Below are 18,600 nucleotides of genomic sequence, written 5' to 3' on the forward strand. Positions count from 1 at the left end.
CAATGATCTGAACGAGATCTAGAATTACCCTTTGAGTCACTGAACACAGGCCCCTGATTATTTGTGTTGTCATTTCTTAATCTAATTAGAGCTTGGGCTGACACTGACTAACAGGACTCGCCTTGTGTTTGTGTAGTCAGGGGGACAGTGAAGCTCGGGGCTGCTCTCTCTTCACCTGACCTCTGACAGCTTTTAAATAGAGAAGGAAGAACCGAGAACCTCCGTCATATCCAAGGCACAGGATGTTTTCCAATAACAGCTTATGGCTGAGGGGAATCATGCTCTCCCCCAGTGGCACTGTGATTCTATCACTTTTAACTGTGTGCCACTGCGACTTCTTTCTGCTCCAGTCGTCTCGCTCTCTCTCGCTCAAACCCCAAGGAGTTTTGACCTGATTCTTGCCTGTTTCTATCACCAGACCACTGGAAAAATATGTGACAGGACGCAGAAACTCTGGGATGATAATTGAAATTTGAAGCATGATATTTCTGTGTGATCGTTCTCATGGAGTTTGCAACTCACCTCATTTTCGGTTTGTTGAGGTGACGGCAGGTCAGCCAGCGCCAGTTGGACCACAGTCTCCCAGACATGCGTGTGCGGGCCATTGGCTGTCAGTGTAAACTGGACCGGCTCATCCAGGCTGGCACCCTCCACCTGGGCGAAGATGGATCCATCTGTCCGGACGCCGAAGATGGGGTCACTGCTCTGAAAAGCCACGTCTTCATTCCCCATGCAGTCGTCGAACTTCACTGCAGACAAAGAATTGAGAACACTGTGAGATGGTACTCATTAAAAAACAGCGCCAGTTAAAGCTGTATCAACTGAGAAATTCAATCGGCACAAATGATGACAGGTAGATATGCAGCAGAAACAGTTTTTCTAACTCACAGACTTGGGAGCGCGCACACACAGAGTACACCTGCGGTGCACGCATGTCAGGAGGAGGTAAACACTAGAGTGAAAACTCAAAAGAAAGATTCGATCAGAGTGCCTAGTTTGACACTGGAGCATCTCAGCATTTAGTCTCCATCAGTTACAAGGTCAAAATGTCACTAGGATTAGACTCCTGGGGATTTCTCTCGGGAGATGCATGTGCGACTCACTGCCAAGTGATCTTGTATGCTGTTATTGTAGAGGAGATGAATCACTGAGGGCTCGTTACCGAAATAACTTCTAGAATAACAGAAGAATAAAAGTTTGCTGATAGTCCTTCACAGATAGCATGCTCCATTCCTGTGTTAGCTCTACTGTTACGCCCCGAAACGTTGTGGTATTTAACGGCGCTATGCTTTTTCCTGAGTGACAAATACAATGCTTTTAGCCTTTAATCTGAAGGCCAAATCGCCGTATTTCTTGTCTTTCTCCAGTTATCTCTGGCAGCTGGACTCAGCTCTTTGCCATGAGGTCATCTGCCTTCAACATGATTGCCACGCGGGTCGTCCCATCCTCTACTTTCTACGCTCGGTGTTTACACCGAGATGAGATAAACTGGAGGCACACACAAAAACCAGAGACTGTGCGGTCGAAACCTCACTGTCTCTCTGCGAGGTACATTCTAGGGGAAAGGCTTGAGGAGGATCTGAATCGTTTCTCTGTGGTCAAATCACAAACATCGTGTTGCTGGAATTTTCTAAAGATTCTAACGTGAATTTTAAGTATATATGTTCTTTTGCTGTTAATACCGCAGTGTAACCTGGCTCAGTATGCTCTCGTGTTTGATCTCTTGGATACAGTTCACGAGAAGTGAACATCCCTACCATCCTAACTTCATTCCCCCCCTCAAGGCACCTGCAGCCTTCCCTTTCAGGGAACGCAATCGCACACATTTCATAGGAAACCCTGCGCCGAAGGCAGTAGCTCACTCTTTCTATCTTTCCACATCTCAGCAACAACTGAAGCAAGGTTTTCCATACAGGGAGTTAACTGCATATATAACTCCACATATCTGGCCTTCGGTCCTTCAATGCGGCTGCGATCATGTCAGTAACGTCCCTCTAAGGCCACATGTCCAGACGGCCACAGCTCAGTCGGAGGAGACGGCTCATCAACATCACTCTGTCCAAGTCCACAAATGTAGTCTGAAGCAGTGGACGTAAGAGACGGATTACACAAGAGGCAGTAAAGCCTCTGCTGCTCACCAGATTGCTTTGTTCTCTTCATATTGCTCAACATTTGTACCCCAAACAAACCCCTGAAAATGCTACCATTATCTTTTTTTTTTTTTTTTTTTGCAGATTTCCAAAGATTAGTTTTCGAAGGCGGCGACAAGAACGACAAATACAGCAGTTGGCAAACATGTGTCTGTGCAAACAGAATTTTGGATGTCTGCCTGAATACATTAACAATGAGAGGCATGCTTTATTGTATTTCTGAGTGCATATATCTGTGAAACATTCAAACGCCACGAGAAGAGGAAGAAGAAGAAGAAGAAGAAAAATACAAGCAGCAGGTGGTCTGTTGCCCCTTCCCTCACTGTCCTCCAATTATTGTCTCTTCCCTCTCTGAGCCTCTCTGAGCCAGGCACACAGCCAACAGTGCAGCAGTATTGCGGTTATGGCTGGTAGAGGCCTGTAGGCTGCAGCTTTACACTGAGAGAAGGGGGTATCTCGCCCAGCATTAAATGCATCCCGTATGCACTCTTGGGACTCCACTAACATGTTCATTATGAAAAATAGCGTGCATTTTTCAGTTATGTAATATTATGTGCATAAACTACAGAGGTAGCGTTGTGGGACCTCATAGTGAGAAAGTCTGGGGTTTCTATGTGTAAAAACATTTGTATTCTTACACATGCCCTGGGTGTCAGTCCCACTGACCCTGCAAGAGAAAAGCACGGAGTGCATCATATCAGATACAGCTAACGAATGGACAGCTGGATTATTAAAGCTCTATGTAATATTAAAGCAGATGGATTATTAAAGCTGTGTGCAGGCAAGGAAATACAGTTACTTAAAGTTGGAAACTCGTGTGGTGATTTCATATGCGACCGCAAAACGAAGGTATAATAAAAACTTACAAAAAAGTCGTCAGTTGCGTCGTTGTTGTTTTTTTTGTTGTTTTTTTTGCGAGTGCGTTGTATCAATCAATCCCCGTGCGTGCGCAGACATTTATTTCCTATGATTGCCGTCAAGTTTTAACAATGACAAGCTGAACTAACTGCGCCGGCACTCACACGCAAATGGGATGGCAGGTTGTTCGCAGAGTCCCCAGACGGCGTTGTTGTCGCACCAATTAAAGAAAAAGACTGTGCCAGGTTCTTTTTTTTTTTTTCTTTTCCCTCAACACATACGCAGACCTCCAATAGCTCCTCTTCCGCTCACTTCGGTCAATACTGCTATAAGAGAGATCATAAAAATCGGGCAGCAACAAAGCAATAAAGCCCAACGGCACAGTGCTGCACATTAACAAGTGGTCCAAAGCTGTGTGCCCAGGTTGTGCATTGATCTGGCAAATAAGACAGACACCCCTGTGTGCCAAACAGCCAGTGAAGCATTTCTTCCCTCTACAGTCAATGCGAACACTATCCTCCTGAAATGTAACAAATTCTACTTGCTAAGTGTCTGTTGCCACACAGGAAAGCGATATATTAAATTGTTCATCAAAATTGGCTGGTAGACAGCGAAATGGTTCTTTGTGTGTTGCTTGGATGCTATCGCAAATCAAATCTCATCTTGAGGTTTTCTCTCCTCCCTGTCCCCCCACCACCCTCCCCCCTCAACACACACTTTTCCAATTAAAGTTTCTGTCTTCCAGCAACAAGACAAGGACAAGGAGGAGAGGAACGCTGAAAAGAGATATGACCTTCTTGTGGTGTTCTCTGGACAGCCTGACAGGAAGTAGCTGACAAGTGTTGAAAGGGAGGTGAGAAAGGGATAGAGTCGGGGGAGAGGGAGAACGCAGAAGAGCCACAGGAAGAAGGTGAGAGGAAAGGGGGAGAAGGGAAGGGAAGGGCAGAAAGGGAGATGGATGAAGGGATGGAGTGTGGAGGTGGCATTCAGAGAGACAGGGAAATGAATGAAAGAACAAAAAAAAAAATGAAATTAAAAAAAAAAAAGCTTGTAGGGAGATTGCAGATGCTAAAGTGGGTATCTCCTGGGGCAGCTGGGTGTGTAGCCGCCCCACGTTTATAGCTGCAGTCATTTAAACTGGTGCACTGAGTTCGTCAGATGTCACTCTGCCCTACAAAACGGCAGAGAAACCACTTTTACCAGTTCTGGATCCCACTGATCTCTATTTCAATCAGCCTCATTGTGGACAAGTGGTGAGGAAGCAGAAAGAGAAGGAAGAGGAGGAGGAGGAGGAGGAGGAGGATGATGGGGAACGAGGACGGGGAGGTTAGGTGGAGACTGGGGAGGGAAATGGACGGGGGGGCTGGCAGTGGGCTCAGTGAACTGGCTCCCTCTCACACATCCACATTGGAATGGACGGGATGCTCAGATGGCTGTTTAAACAGGTTAATTGGGCTGGCCTCCCGAGAGATCAGGACAGATGGATAGATGGATAGAATGAGAGTGGAGAGAAAAAGAGAGCAAAAGAGTGACAAAGGGAGAGCAGTGGAGCTCAGAGAGATGGAAACAGAGGGCAGGACGGAGAGATGGATGGCGAGAGACGAGTATGGCCACTGATCACAGGCACCGTGGGGAGCATGCAGTCTAATCAGAGTAGAGTGGAGCTCTACAGTGGGCTAGGCCCTCAGTGACTGACTAAACAGAGCTACGTCCACTGTCCACTGACGGACCATGAAGGGAGAACAAACTTGTGAAGGAAGGCTGCTTTAAGCTAAGCTACGTTAGAAGCCCACCGGGCTTTAAGCCAGTCATGGAGAATGGCTCATCCCTCTATCCTTCCCAGACACCTTCAAAGGCTGACGGCAGCGACCGGCTACTATTACTAATATGTTCACAGTGTGTAAGCATGCACACAAAACTGAGAGGGAACTGGAATGCATTGGATGTAGAGTTGTTTCAGTCTTTGAATCAATATCCAGGAATGAGGCTGAAAGTTCAAACCCCATTTTTCAATATGTTGAATGAAAAGAAATGAACAATTTCGCATTGTAAAAAGTACAAAATGTTACATTAAAGCAGAAGCTACAAGTCAAATACTATGTCAGTTCAGTTTCCTGATTGTTTTAATGACTTTAGTGTATTTTATGCCGATATTCACTTAGGAAAGTTTGCCAACAAAAGCATAACAAATTCAAAACCCACTTTTTGCATAAAGCATGAACGTGCTATTCCAGGTATCTTCTTTAAAACTTTGGTCATGTAACAACTTTGCTGTTTCCCAAGTTACTGTACATCTTACTTTCCCAGCAGCGAGGTGCTTATGCAGCAGATTGTGTACCACAAAATGAATGTGGAGTGTGGAGTTGTTTGTCCTGGACATGGATGGCCTGTGGTGTCTCATGTAAAATTAAGCAGCTTTATTGTGTGTTTTGTTTGGGTGAACATCAATACATTCCACTTTCTCAGAGTGAAAATCCAAAGTGTCAGCATGAGATATCAGGCTGTAGATGCAACTTGGCAAGTTTCAGGCCCAAAAAACTCTCTTGGTTTGCTCCAAAACACAAACTGTCATAGCTGTTTGACATTAAATGTTGAAAGAATGAACGTGAGACCGCGCATGAAGATAGGTGTAAAGATAAACACGGCTGCGTCTGCATGTATGTAGGTCTGACCACCTCCTTAAAAACACTGCATGGATCTGGCAAAAACATCTTTGAGTTCATTTTCACATTTAAAGCCACTTGAAAATATTCTCCATATCTCTAATTTGTTTGGAATTGGTACTGACACTTTCCGGCTAGCTGTAGAGCATTGCCGTTATCTGATTAAGTCCAATCCAAAAGTCGCACTTGTATACCGAGCGAAAATGTAATGTAAAAATTAATTATCTACCTGACCGTCAAGATTGGCCCGTTTCAGGGCTGAGGCACGGCTGGGAGGCCAATCAAGGGTCTGCTGCTGCAGCCGTGGCTGGTTAGTCACGGAAGGGGTTCGACTAGTTTACACAGGCTGCCAGATCTCAGAGCTGCTGGGGACTTGGCGTGCCTCTGCTGGCTAATCATAAATTGAAACTGTGAAGATATTTTTGTCTGTGCACCTAGTTTGATTTTGCCAACTGGATTTGAACTTCTGTGGCCCAAAATTTCTGATCTGTGCAGCTGACCAGTTAATAACAGCATAGGGCAGCGGTGAGGCTGAGTTGGACGTAGGAGGAAGGGAGCTCATGTATTTCGCAATCCAGAAAAGGCTCTGAGGGCCCTGTTGGATTGTGCCAGAGTGCAAAATGCATAGACTCACAAATCAATAATGCAAGGACATAATCAAACATTCACAAAGAGACCAACCACAAAGACCACAAAGGTTTTTTGGCTAATCAGCATTTTGCTAATGACTGATTAGTAGTCCTCCAAACAAGCAGGGACGTGCTTGATTGGCCTTCATCAGTTCTCAGGCAACTCTTGCACCAAGGGATTCAAACAATCACAGCGTGTTACCGCTCGTACGACTCAGAAACAAAAGAAAAGGCAAAATATACATGAAGGCACAATGAAAAACTCAGGTCTCCCCGAAAAATACTGCAGAGAGAGGTCTGCGTGAACATCTCGATTAATACACAATGTCCTGGGGTTATAGGATGATGTAGCTACATCTCTACTACACGTGTCCGTAGAATAAAAACCAAGCACTCTACACCACGATATTTCCCCCGGTATGTACTGTTTTTATTAAACATCCAAGTTTTACTTCTTCTCATCTGCATCGTGTGGTCGCAGTGAGACGAGAAACGAAAGGCAGACAGAGTGAGACGCGGAGGAAAAGGGAGAAAACCGAGTCGTTGGTCAATTAGGGCTAGCTTTAGTGGTGATAAGGGGGCAAGGCAGTGGAAGACAGAGGAGGAACAAAGCCTTCACCGGGCTGACAAAAAACCCCTTTTTTAGAAAAAAAAAATAGAAGAGGAGATAACAATGGAAGGAAAGTAAGCACTAACTTCCTCCTCAACTTTCTTCACAGTGGTGGATCTATGCTAGGCTGGACAGCGAGTACACACACAGTTGACACAGGCAAAAGGTATTTACTGAGCAAACCACAGCTCATATCCCCACATTCCTCTCATTCACTCACAGCAATGATTTGGCCTTTTACCCTGCCGTTCTGTGGTTGTGCTTCAGTGCACTCTTTGAATCGATTGCTTACAAATTTAGTGATGGATTTGGACGTACAGTATAGGTTATTGTTCCCTAGAGCCTTGACCCAGATTTTCAGATCTTTGCACAACCTAGAACCCCGCAGCATGAGATCTGATACGGTCGGACCAACAGGACTTAACTCAGAGGGGGTGAGTGTTTGTGTAACATGGTCTGGCGTCTGCAAGAGCCCATGAGAAGAAGAGCTGATGGTTGAGGTGGTTAGCCGCTACATGAGGTTAAAGAAAAACAGAGGAGGGATGGGAACTGTCTTGTCTGCGTTGTACACCTTGAGAGTGACTGCTGCTGTCAGCATTTTGGCTAAAGTCAGCCTCTGCAGGATTTGGCACCGGTTTCATGCATTCCGGTTTTGTAGCCTTATTGCACATCTTCTGTCTGTTCAGTCCCTCCTCAGAAGTCTGTCTATCACGAAACCCCTGGAAGAACTCCCAGTTGCAAAAATCAAATCCCGTATCTCTTTGAATGTTGTGTCGCACAGGAAAGCAGGGGGACAAATGTGGATATGCAAGACTAAAAAATAAGGCAGCTTAGCGCATAAAAAAACAAAGGCCTCAACTTTCAGCTTTTATTTTGGTGTTTGCCTGCAAGCATCAAATATACTTGTTGTAAAGAAAAAGAAATCATTTTCATATTGTTTTCTCAAGCTCCCCCAAGGAAGCAAACAGCACAAAATTGCTTTCCCCAACCGCTGGAGGAAATACAGGCTATGTTTCTCAAATCTAATCAACATCGTTCCATCAAAACTTTAAGAAAAGATTCGGTTTTCCAATTTTAGGGGTCAGAGAATAAAGCAGAAATCTCCTTCTAGCCTTTAAACCGTAGAAAAACACATATGTAATTACACGATCTGTATGGAGGATGAGGAACATAGTTTTTCAACAGCAAGAGGCTATATCACTTTTCTTTTTTTTCTTTTTTCTTCTTTTTTTACTTGAAAGACAGCCATCGGGCTGTGATCCCTGAAATCTGGGGGCAGATGGGGAACTACAGTGGCTGAACTGTGCAATTAGTGGTTCGGAAGTTTCACTGAGACAGAAAGTGAGGAGAAAGTTCAAGCAACGGACGAATAGTTGACAAAGAGCTGAAAAAATTAGGAATAAATTATTATCAGTAACGACTGAAAGCTGGTCTGTTGGATTTAATATTTTAAACTGTATTTGTTTTATTACCTGCATCAACACTCTTTAACCAGTTCCTGTTGCACTAACGAAGTTGAAACATCTGTCGATAAAGACAAAATACCCCAGAATTTCATGCAATAGTAATTAACGTTGAACTTTTTATTAACCACCAATCGTCCTTCTTTCATCCCAATTCCGAGTGAGTTTCAGTGCTCACCCAAAAGCATATTTGCATCAGAATTTCCTACCTTTTTTCCGTTAATTAACTTGTTGTGTCCACAACAACATTCACCTTTTTTCATGGTGATATTTATGCACTTGATTAATATGAAGAAAAGTGTTTTAATACAGACAAAGCGGACAGTGCCTTAAAACACAGCTTGCCTATTTGCAGTTGACCAACACCGTGATCTTCCTCTGTTGTCTGACATTAGTGCTACTACTGTGTAAACCGAACCGTACAGCTGCCTGGATGCAAACGCTGTTTTCTGGTCTGTGCTGAGTGCTTGGTGCGCACATAACATCCACTGCGCATACCTCCTGCTGACTGTGATGCGGTTCGTAAAAGGGTTGTTTTGTTCATTCATTCACAAAAGAAAAAAAAAGGTTGCCTCTGAATGTAATGCAGCAATTATGCTGCACCAAAAGTAATTAGAAAAAAAAAAAAAAAAAAAAGTTTGGCCGTGTTGAAATGCAGTCTCCAGAAGACGGCATTGTTGCGCGCGTAAATGCATACAGAATTGTATATGTGTGCTTGTGTGGGGGTGTGTGTGTGTGTGTGTGTGTGTGTATATATATATATATATACATATATATATACATACTGTAGGCTAGAGTACTGTGTCATAAAGCAAACAAAAGGAGAAAGAGATAATTACTGACAACATCTTTCCTGAGGGCATCTGTGTCATTACGTGTGTGTGTACATGATGGCTTCCTATTACGCAGCGGCGCCGAAATCGCCTTGCGGGCTTGAACGAGCGGGCCGATGACTGATGGACCTTAAAACTGTCAGCTGAAAGTGTTTTAGGGATGGAGGGGGGGAGGGGTGATAACGGGACGCACCCCGACGGACGGACGGTTTGACTGTGCGCCTTTGTACACACCTGGGATGAGCGGCCCAAATATCTCTCCTGCGGGTGAAAAGTGTGAAATACAGCAACGCTTTGCTGCAACTCTTGATAAGGTCCGCGCTGATATGCCGAGCCTGTCAGGTAGCACAAACACACCGGCAAACGCCCTTAAACTCTCACTCAAACACCCACAAACAAACAACAAGGGTGGTGAGAATCACAGAAGCTGGGGGGCTGAAGGAGACTGGCAGTGAAGGGCTCCCTGAGGTACAAACACAGACAGCAGTGTAACAGCCCAACGTCTCTCCCCTACCTCCCTAAGACAAATGCTCCGGGATACACAAACAAGCACATATGCTTTGAAAGCAAATGGACATATATCACTTGTCAGAGCTTCAGCGGCGTGACTCTAACCATCGCCGCATCTGTCTGCTGTGCAGTCTAGCAGGTTAAGAGCCTGGAGCATGTGCTACATGCGGTAAATGAGAGGAAGGCCAACGCGTGTCTCGGTGCGTTTGTCTCAGAGATAACCAGGTAAATAAGCCCACCGGCGTGAGTGTGAGTTGTGAATGTGAGTGTGTGTCTGTGTGTGTTGGGGGGGGGGGGTCTAGTTATGGTATGTTTTGTGTGAGCGGGGAAAATAAATTAGCAGTGCTAGCAGGTTGCTCTGACAAGTCCTGTTAATGAGAACATCCTCCAGAGCCTTTTGGGCCGGAGAGAGAAACCAGAGGCCGTAATCATCTGCTCAGCCTGCAAGATGGCAGGGAGGGGGATTGCGGGGCGGTGTGGGTGGTGGTGGTGGGAATGGGGGAACGGCAAAAAAAAAAAAAAAAAAAGCTCCACAATTAGACCACACCATCTGCAGGAGAGGTGTTAATGCATGGTTGAAACTACACGCAGTGGAAAAAACTATAGAGTGAAAAGCTAAACCACAGTAAGTTGTGGACATTTACGCACTATAAACTATAAAAAACTCTAGAAAAACAAAAAAGCTTATAGCGCTCAGAAGTCAGAGAGCCTCCAGGCAAACATGCTTTCGTGATGTACAGCATTGTAGCAAAGTCAGAACTTGCCAAAGGCATGTTGTCCCCATAGGGTGTGTGACAGCTCCATTTGACTGAGCGAAATTGAGCTAAACGTGTTATGACAAAGCTGTAATGTCGCATTGAAGGTCTGGAAAGTGAAGAAAATGCCACTATAACACTGTGAATGACATATCGGGCCTATTCCCTCAATTAATGCGCCACGTTTAGGCGATCCGTACGCACGCGTCCACGATCCCGTGCCCCACCGTAAGGCACGTTTCACGTGGGCAAGTCAGAGACATATCTGGTGTGTGTGCGACCAAACATGTGTGCACACCAACATGTATTTGTGACAAGTTGCCAATCTGGCTGCAGTTGACTCACCTGCACCTGGCTTAGTGAGGCAAAGCCAACTGGCTCCTCGCGAGTTTGGAAAATCACTAACCAAGTAGAAGGGTTTAGAAATGCATGAGGCGCTTCGCTGTGTAGCATTACCATGATTCATCTTCACAAAACTGCAAAAGCTTGTGATAATCGCTTTAGCTAATCCCTGCACGCTCCAGGCAAACAAGCATGGAGAGAGTGAAGGGGTGGGTTTTTTAACCCTGGGGGGAGGAAACGGAATGGGTGCCGACGCTGGTGTGGGTGAAACATGGTCAGGGTGAAGATGTGTGATTTTTTTTTTTTTTTTTTTTTTTTTGCCCTGTGTGGGTTTGTGCATGTCACAGCATAGCATGCTACCTGGTGTTCTTCAAATATAGTTTACAAAAACTGGAAACTGTCCAGTGAATCTAATGTCTGGAGAATATTGAGGTCTGATTTTAGAAACAAATTAAATACCTTCCAAACACATACCTTCCATGTAGCATATGTGCTAAGATATTATTTTTTGGCATCGAGTTCCTTTTTATTTGAAAGAAATGCGAGGGAAGTGAACATCACGTAGTAAAGGTTGGGGAGTCAAACAAGGAATTCCACTGTTAAGGACGTCTCAGCTCGTGCGGACACACACCCGACCGCTTGATCATTGTGTGGATGTAGATGCGTGTGTTGTGCACCGCTTAAAGGTCTTGATCTGTACGTCGTAGCGTACTCTACCCAGGCATAACCAGCATTTCTTTAACACAAACATCGGCTCCCTCGCTCAGCTCTCTCTTGCAAAGTCTCACCTGTGCTGCTTCCATTCCTAGATGCCTCCAGCAGAGCAAAAGCACAAAGGTTTATAACCAGACTGACACCTTCCTGGAATATGGCCTATAGACATGGCCACAGGATCACCTCATTAGCATCATAAGGTGCTCTTCTCCCTGACAAGTGAGACTTCACTGCACTGCTCTCACAAAATAATGAGCAAATATAACCTCTAATGGCTAAATATAGGTAAACCAAGATCTCCGGGGACTTGGTGCAGGAAGCGCACACCGGGAGAGGTGTCTCGGGCCCTTCAAAGTTTTGTTGCGGTGTGGGCGTGAGGAGTGCACAAAGTAAACAAAAGACTTTAAGAGGAGGAAATGATGGTTGAACAGTGTTTGATGAGAGCTCTTAGCCTGTAGCTATAGCGCATTAGGCACAGATGAACCACAGCCAGCTCCCACACTGTTAATGTGGAACACATTACAACTGCACAATGAGTTATGATTGCCATTAAAAAGCAAATGATTCAGACTTCACAGCTGGATTTAAAGGGCTGCCACCGCTGCGCCCTGTCCTTTCCCATTTCTGCCCACGCTTATTCCGCTGACACTCCGGTGACAATCACCCCACTCGACTCACCTCGCCAAGTGTGTCCACTCACATTCGGCAAGCTTCTCAGCTGGTACTTTACCCAGTAAGGTTTCATTTGATGATTCAGGCTATGAACTTTTTTTTTTTTTTTTTTTTTTTTTTTTGTGAGCAGTCTTGAGCTGTGGAGTGCGTAATTAGTGCGACTTGTGTGAAACATAATAAATAGCTAACCAATCATACTGGTTTGAAAAAAACGTGTGCACCTCACAGGCTCACTAGGTGAGCCGAACATCCTTTCTTTCTGGAAACATCCCAAATCTGTTTTTCTCTTTTGGCGCCACTGTGAAATCTAATAATGGCATCATGCATTTTCGGTACACCACCGGGGAGCACTAGATGAGGACTAGTGGGGAGACAGGAGGGGAAGAAATGGGAAAAGGTAAAAATCACAAATGAAGAGACCTCTCTTCCGATTACTCTCTCTCCCTCTCTCTCCCTCTCTCTCTCTCTCTCGCCCACATGATCCATCTCTCCCTCTGGGGGCAGGAGGCTAGCTGTGAAATGAATGAGAGGCAAAGCGTGGGCAGGCGCTAACGCTAAGATAATGACGGCGTTTTGTCAGCCCTGGCCCGACGCTCCATCTCTTGGCACATGAAAGGGGGAGGGAGACGGCAGGACGGTGCGACAGAGGAGAGGATGTGAGGCTTTACAGCTAACAGTTCCGAGTGCGCGTTTCTCGTGTCCGCGGACAAGACGGTGGATCATTTGACTCGGTGCAAACACGGCTAACAAGCTGAGCGAGCTTCACACCGTGTCAAGGGTGTCACTGGTCAGACACGTCGGCCACCTTTCACAATCCGCACCAGAAAAAAAAAAAGAAGAAGCTGTGAGCAATTAGAGAAAAAAAAAGTTTCCCCTCGAGAACATGTAATGAGAAGCATTTGAGGCACGAGGATTATTTTTGCTCTATACTTTAATATGTGGACCCCGGCGAGCTGCCTTCGACCTCTGTGGAGAAAACAGACAGCTGAAACCTGCATTTTGGTATCAAGCTGCAATTTGAGCCGCAAAAAAAGTCAACTAAATGATACCATCAAAGCAATGATTGGTACTAATTATTGCTGCTGTTTAACATCAGACAAACAAACACACTGCGATTATTAAATGTCTTCTCGGCGGGTTGGACTGAGCCTCGTTTATTTTAAGTCTTGCTGGAATGTGATTTGTGGCTGCGCACGCCCATGCTGCGCATCAGATACCCAGCAGATGCTTAGTTACGACTAAGCCAGTAAAGATAGACACTTAACGGTGCAGTCACGCTACCGCCAACCGGAGGGAGGGACCAAAAAAAAAAAAAAACAATAAGCTGGGAGAAAAATCATAAAGTGCAAAGCTCTGAAAACAGATAATTAGATCTGTAACAACAACACAATAACAGTGTCAGCGGGAACGCAAAAGCCTGGATTGGATGAGACAATAGCACAATGCGCGCGTCTGTCTGATCAAAATATATTCAACGGATGACTCAGATATCGCGACGTACGAGCGGCTAATGTGAATAACGACGCCCGAGATAAAGAAGAGGAAAGTTTATTGTTCCGTAAATCACTGAGTTTTTGGCAAGTCCCCATCTGAGTCATTGGTCTTCTCCCTCTGTCACAACCGATCACCGAGGGAAAACAACAGTGCAGTCGAAGACGAAAGCCCTGTCGGTGCTTCATTCATTAGGCTGCTCATTAGGAGGCTGCCTCGTGTATTCAAAGATTCTCCAAGGCTGACCGTTTGAGTCAACGCTAAGGCATCTCTCTTGCGCTTGGCTCGGAGGCTGAGGGGCTTGAGGTCACTGGGATCCGTCATTATTAGTTCCATTACATTTTCTCTGACTGGTTTGGATCTAATGACCCGATCCCGGGGTGGGACAGCCTCAGGCCTTGTCAGCAGATCTAACCGCCTCCCCATTAAGACACAACTTTGCATTGTCTTTCTGCTGTAAGTCACTTTTTTTTCTTTTTTTTTCTCTTTTAGTTTCCACGACACTCGCGTGCAGGTCTTGACGCTTGGAACTGAACTGAGCCGCGCACCTTTTATTTATCTGAACGACAATATAAACACACTCGTGAATTTGTGTGAGACAATGAGGTGAGGGACACGCTACAAGAGATGAAGAAATTCATAATTCATGTTATGAGAGACGGCCTTATCGTCTGGTGAGTTGGGTTCCAGATGTTGCGCGCTACAGTACCAGCTGTGGTCAAGGAAGGCTGTGTGGAGGAGGGGCCACTGCTGACAGAACATCCTTCCAGTGCGGGCGTTTGACTCGACCCAAGTCGTAGCCTCTGCATGTAAGTCTCCCTGCACATTTTTGCTTTAAATTTCACAGCTTGTCGCTGCTGACAACTTTTCTCCCTTAGTCACTATATGTTTTCTACTCCGGCTTTTTGAAAATGTGCTGGCACAAAATTGCACTTTGTGTTTTTGGGGCCACTGTAATATATCACATACACCTCAAAGATCTAACACATTAAAGTGTATGATGCTGGCAGCGGGACGTATGAAAACACCTCCTATTAAATCTCCTATAGATGTTGGGTCGCGGTCTGGCACGCCAGGATCTGAATTTGTGATATTTTTCCACTCAGATATTCAAAAAGTACCCTGCAGTTCATCTCCTCTCTGTTTAAACAGAGAAAGACAAGCAAACGGCGCATCAGTTAAAGTGGTTTGTTGTTAAATCAGTATCAATTGGACCTTGGGAAAGACAAACTGCCTAATAATGAGGTGAATAGAAAGTACTCGCGCAAGCCTGTTTATTTATTTCCTTCCATTTTCCATCAGAGCAGACAAGGAGAGCACTAGTATAGATGAACAGGATGAAGTAAATCAAAATTTCAGCATAATTTCTCTGGAGAAAAACCTGCTGAACAGTGATGTTATGAGGAGCAGAGGGGTGGAATACATAGGACACGAGATCAAGTGAAGGAGGTAAGGGAAAGTAAAAATGGTGAATGATCTACATGTGGATGTATGTAGGAGGAAGGAGGAAGGGAAAGAGCAGCGGATGTCTGGATGCAGTTAAGGGATGAGGTCAGAGGTGAGGAGACACATAAACTCATGGCCGATTATTTTCTTTTTTGGGGGAGTGGGGGGTTGTTTTTTCTTCCACTTGCAGTAGTTCTCTGTTACGGAGCCCCTAAAGGGACACGGGGGAAAAATAAATTAGAAGAACTATCTCATGCTCATTTTTTCGCAAATACGCTCAGCTGGCTGAAATCAGAGAAATCGTCAGGCGTTTACAGTTCCATGTGAGACCGCACTGTTGTAATCGTGATTATTTTGTTATAGCTCATGTATGTTCTGGTCATCTGAGCATGATTAAACACGAACATGGTAAAAAAAAAAAAAAAAATGTGATAAACTAATCAGCATCTTGTTGAGGGGATAGTTTGATTCCCGTTTTTCCCCGTCTCTCGTGACTAAATCACGATGTAAAAGAAAGTGTGGACTGATGTTCAGGAGCACAGTGGAGACGTCTCCGACCCATTCACCCGTCTAGACGGATGAAATCATTAAATCAAGCGTTTATCAGCAAATGTGGAGCTGGATTAAATACTGACAGGTCGTTGGTAATTTCTTCTCCTGGATAAATAGTATCAAAAATATATATCTTGCATTATCCATTATAATTTACTAAAGTAACTAAAGCTGACAACAGCATAAATTGCCTTCTGACATGTAGTGACACGAGTGAGGCGGAAACGAGATAGTTCTTCTTATTTATTTTTTTTCCCCCATGTCCCTTTAGGGGCTCCGTACTTTGTGTCTAAGCAGAAAATAAAACTAATGCACTGTGGACTTCTGTGGTTCAGTAGTGACCCGTGGTTCGTCCCGACAGTCCATATGCTAAATTAAATTATGCCGGCAAAACCAAGTCCCCAGTAGCATTCAAATGCTTTTTTCACACTTAAACGCTAATATCAAATAGCAGGCTAAAGGAGTGCAGAAATGTAATTCGTGCGCTCATTTGTTTGTGTGTCTTCCCTAGCTTAATCTGCCCTTCCCCTTCACAGCGGGTTAGAGCGGCGGCGCACGTTTACAGAGATGTAATGAGTGTATCCTTGTGCCATAATTACTGGCCGCTACACAAACTGTCGATACACTTAAGAGGGTGTTCTTGTGCATGCGCACATTATAAAGTCTTGGACAAAAGGAAGCCCCACACACACACACACACACAAGCACAAAGCGTAAACGGCTTTCATATAATCATTGATCTGTTCATTCAGCTGCTTAACAGCGGAAAATAAGATGAAAACAGCACTTTTTTATGCTGCTGTAAATGTTGACTTTGAGTGCGGTAAGAGAGAGAAGGCTATACCCCAAACGATAAACCACCTAATTAAGATTTAAGTATTTGTTAGAAGAAGAATAAAAAGGGTTGGGGAACTGCTATTTGGCCAACGCAGTCCGAGCTCCTCTCAGAGACACTCATTCAGCAACAGATTAGACTATAAAATATGTATATTGAGTATGTATTTATTTAAATCTGGACCTCGGGGTGCATAGTAAGCATTATTCTTATCTCTGCAATGGTATCTTTTATTCAAGTCTCACAACGTGAAGGCAATAAAAGCACTATGAAAAGTTAAAGCTAATAAATAATTGCCGAACTTATAGTGGGAGCTTAAATTCTTCTTGCAAGTTAATGGATTATATGGGTTCAACTGGAAACACTGTGGAATTATTGTTTAACGTCTTTCAAAGCCAAAGTCAAGTCAGACACATTCAGGAATGTTCAATGAGCAAAATATGACAAATGATATTCGCCCAGTGGTAGAGTTTGTGCTGCAGGCAAAACTCCCAAGATCTTCCCAGTGGATCTCTTTTCTTAAAAGGAGGAAAGAAAGAAAACACCTATTTCTACAAACTCCCAGTACGCATGGAAAAAGAAAAAAAAAAAAAAAACGAACCAACAACAAATGGAAGTTACTAGCCATTAGTCAGTTGTCACTGTCCTCAGGGTTTTGGGGATGTGATTTTGTTACGGCCGTGGAAGAGAAGGGAGAGAATCAAGCCTTTTTCCGGATTCGCTCTGAGGGCCTGGGAACACTTGGTAATTCAGTATAGAGCTGTCACCTGACAAACCTGCAGGACACTTCTGCTGCACACCAGGAATAGAATCTAACTCCTACCCCGGCCTCATACAAATAGCAGCCGATGAATTAAGTATGAGCCCAGACAAAGGTTCAAAAAAGCCATCTCTTGTAAAACCGGACTGCTGGAGGGGGGAGAAGGTGAGGGACATGGGGGGTGTGAGGGTTAGGATGGGGTTGGCTGCACTGCTGGGGAAAAGAGAGACAAGGTCCAATACCAAGCTGTGTGTGTGAGGAGTGTGTCAAATACATTTCTTAGTGACATTCCTGGAAAATTATTATGCATCATATGCTACCCCTGTTTTTATCCCGAGATGGGCCCATTACGAGGAAGGTACACCATTACAATCAAGATCCGCTCTGGAATGAATGGTGAGAATGCATGCGAGGGGAAGAAGAAAGGAGGGGGGAAAAAAAGCATAAGTGGAGGAGTGCACCGCTGTGTACGGGAGGAGATGTGTGGTCTGTCAGCTGGCTACTATGTGGGGAGTGTAATCAGAGGGAGGGAGAGGTGCATCATTATTCAGAGTGAGATGCTAGCAGAGAGAGACGCTGAGAGGTAAACCAGATGATGGAAGAGCCTGTGATTCCCTCACTCCCCTCTATCGCCGAGCCTAAGTCCACCCCGGTTAAACCCTGAATGTGGAGTTGCGAGACGAGGAGAGCGCAGCGGCAGGCACAGCGCTACCCATCACTATCGCTATGGGGAACACGGCGCCGCATTTACTCTTAAATCAGAACATGGCAGGGGGTTGAGTGAGTTCAGGTTTGTGTGTATGTGGGTGTGGGATATTGTGTGTACAGTTCATAAATGAGCGTAGAGAATGTTTTCTGTCAAGTCTACGGTTAATTTTTTGTGTTTAGCACTGTAGCTTTCAATTAATCCAAAACATGAAACTAGAAGAATCTTCATTGTGTTTCACGATTTGCCAAAAAGGAGACAAAGTATACACTTCCACAGATTCTTGTATCAAGCATCTAATACATAGGTCTTCAACAGGAGGTCTGTGGCCCCTAGGGGGTATGCGGAGGTACTGCATGGGAGTCGCAAAATCTTTGGTTGCTTAGACATTTTTTATATATATATATATATTTTTAGTTGTAAAGAGAATCGTTTCTGTCAGGTTTGTTTATGTTTACAGCAGTTGCAAGGCCACCCTACTGTTGCATGTTTGAAATAAAAAAAATAATAAATACATTTGAACCCATGCATTATTTGAATAGCTTAATGCAAAATGATGATAATCATGTATATGCTACTTAATCTCTCCATCAGTTTGGGGTCCTTGGCCT

At 44.6% G+C, this 18,600-nt stretch overlaps 1 protein-coding gene across 2 annotated transcripts in view; it reads right to left on the bottom strand.

The window, feature by feature from the left end:
* Window positions 1-18,600, bottom strand: part of LOC125013605 (cadherin-4-like) — a 212,891-nt gene that overhangs the window by 67,985 nt on the left and 126,306 nt on the right. For both annotated transcript variants that reach the window (XM_047594420.1, XM_047594411.1), the window contains one exon: window positions 523-749. In XM_047594420.1, coding sequence (XP_047450376.1) covers window positions 523-749 — 227 coding nt within the window. The remainder of the gene's footprint in view (window positions 1-522; window positions 750-18,600) is intronic.

Source organism: Mugil cephalus, chromosome 1 (genome assembly GCF_022458985.1).
Source record: "Mugil cephalus isolate CIBA_MC_2020 chromosome 1, CIBA_Mcephalus_1.1, whole genome shotgun sequence".
Taxonomy (NCBI): domain Eukaryota; kingdom Metazoa; phylum Chordata; class Actinopteri; order Mugiliformes; family Mugilidae; genus Mugil; species Mugil cephalus.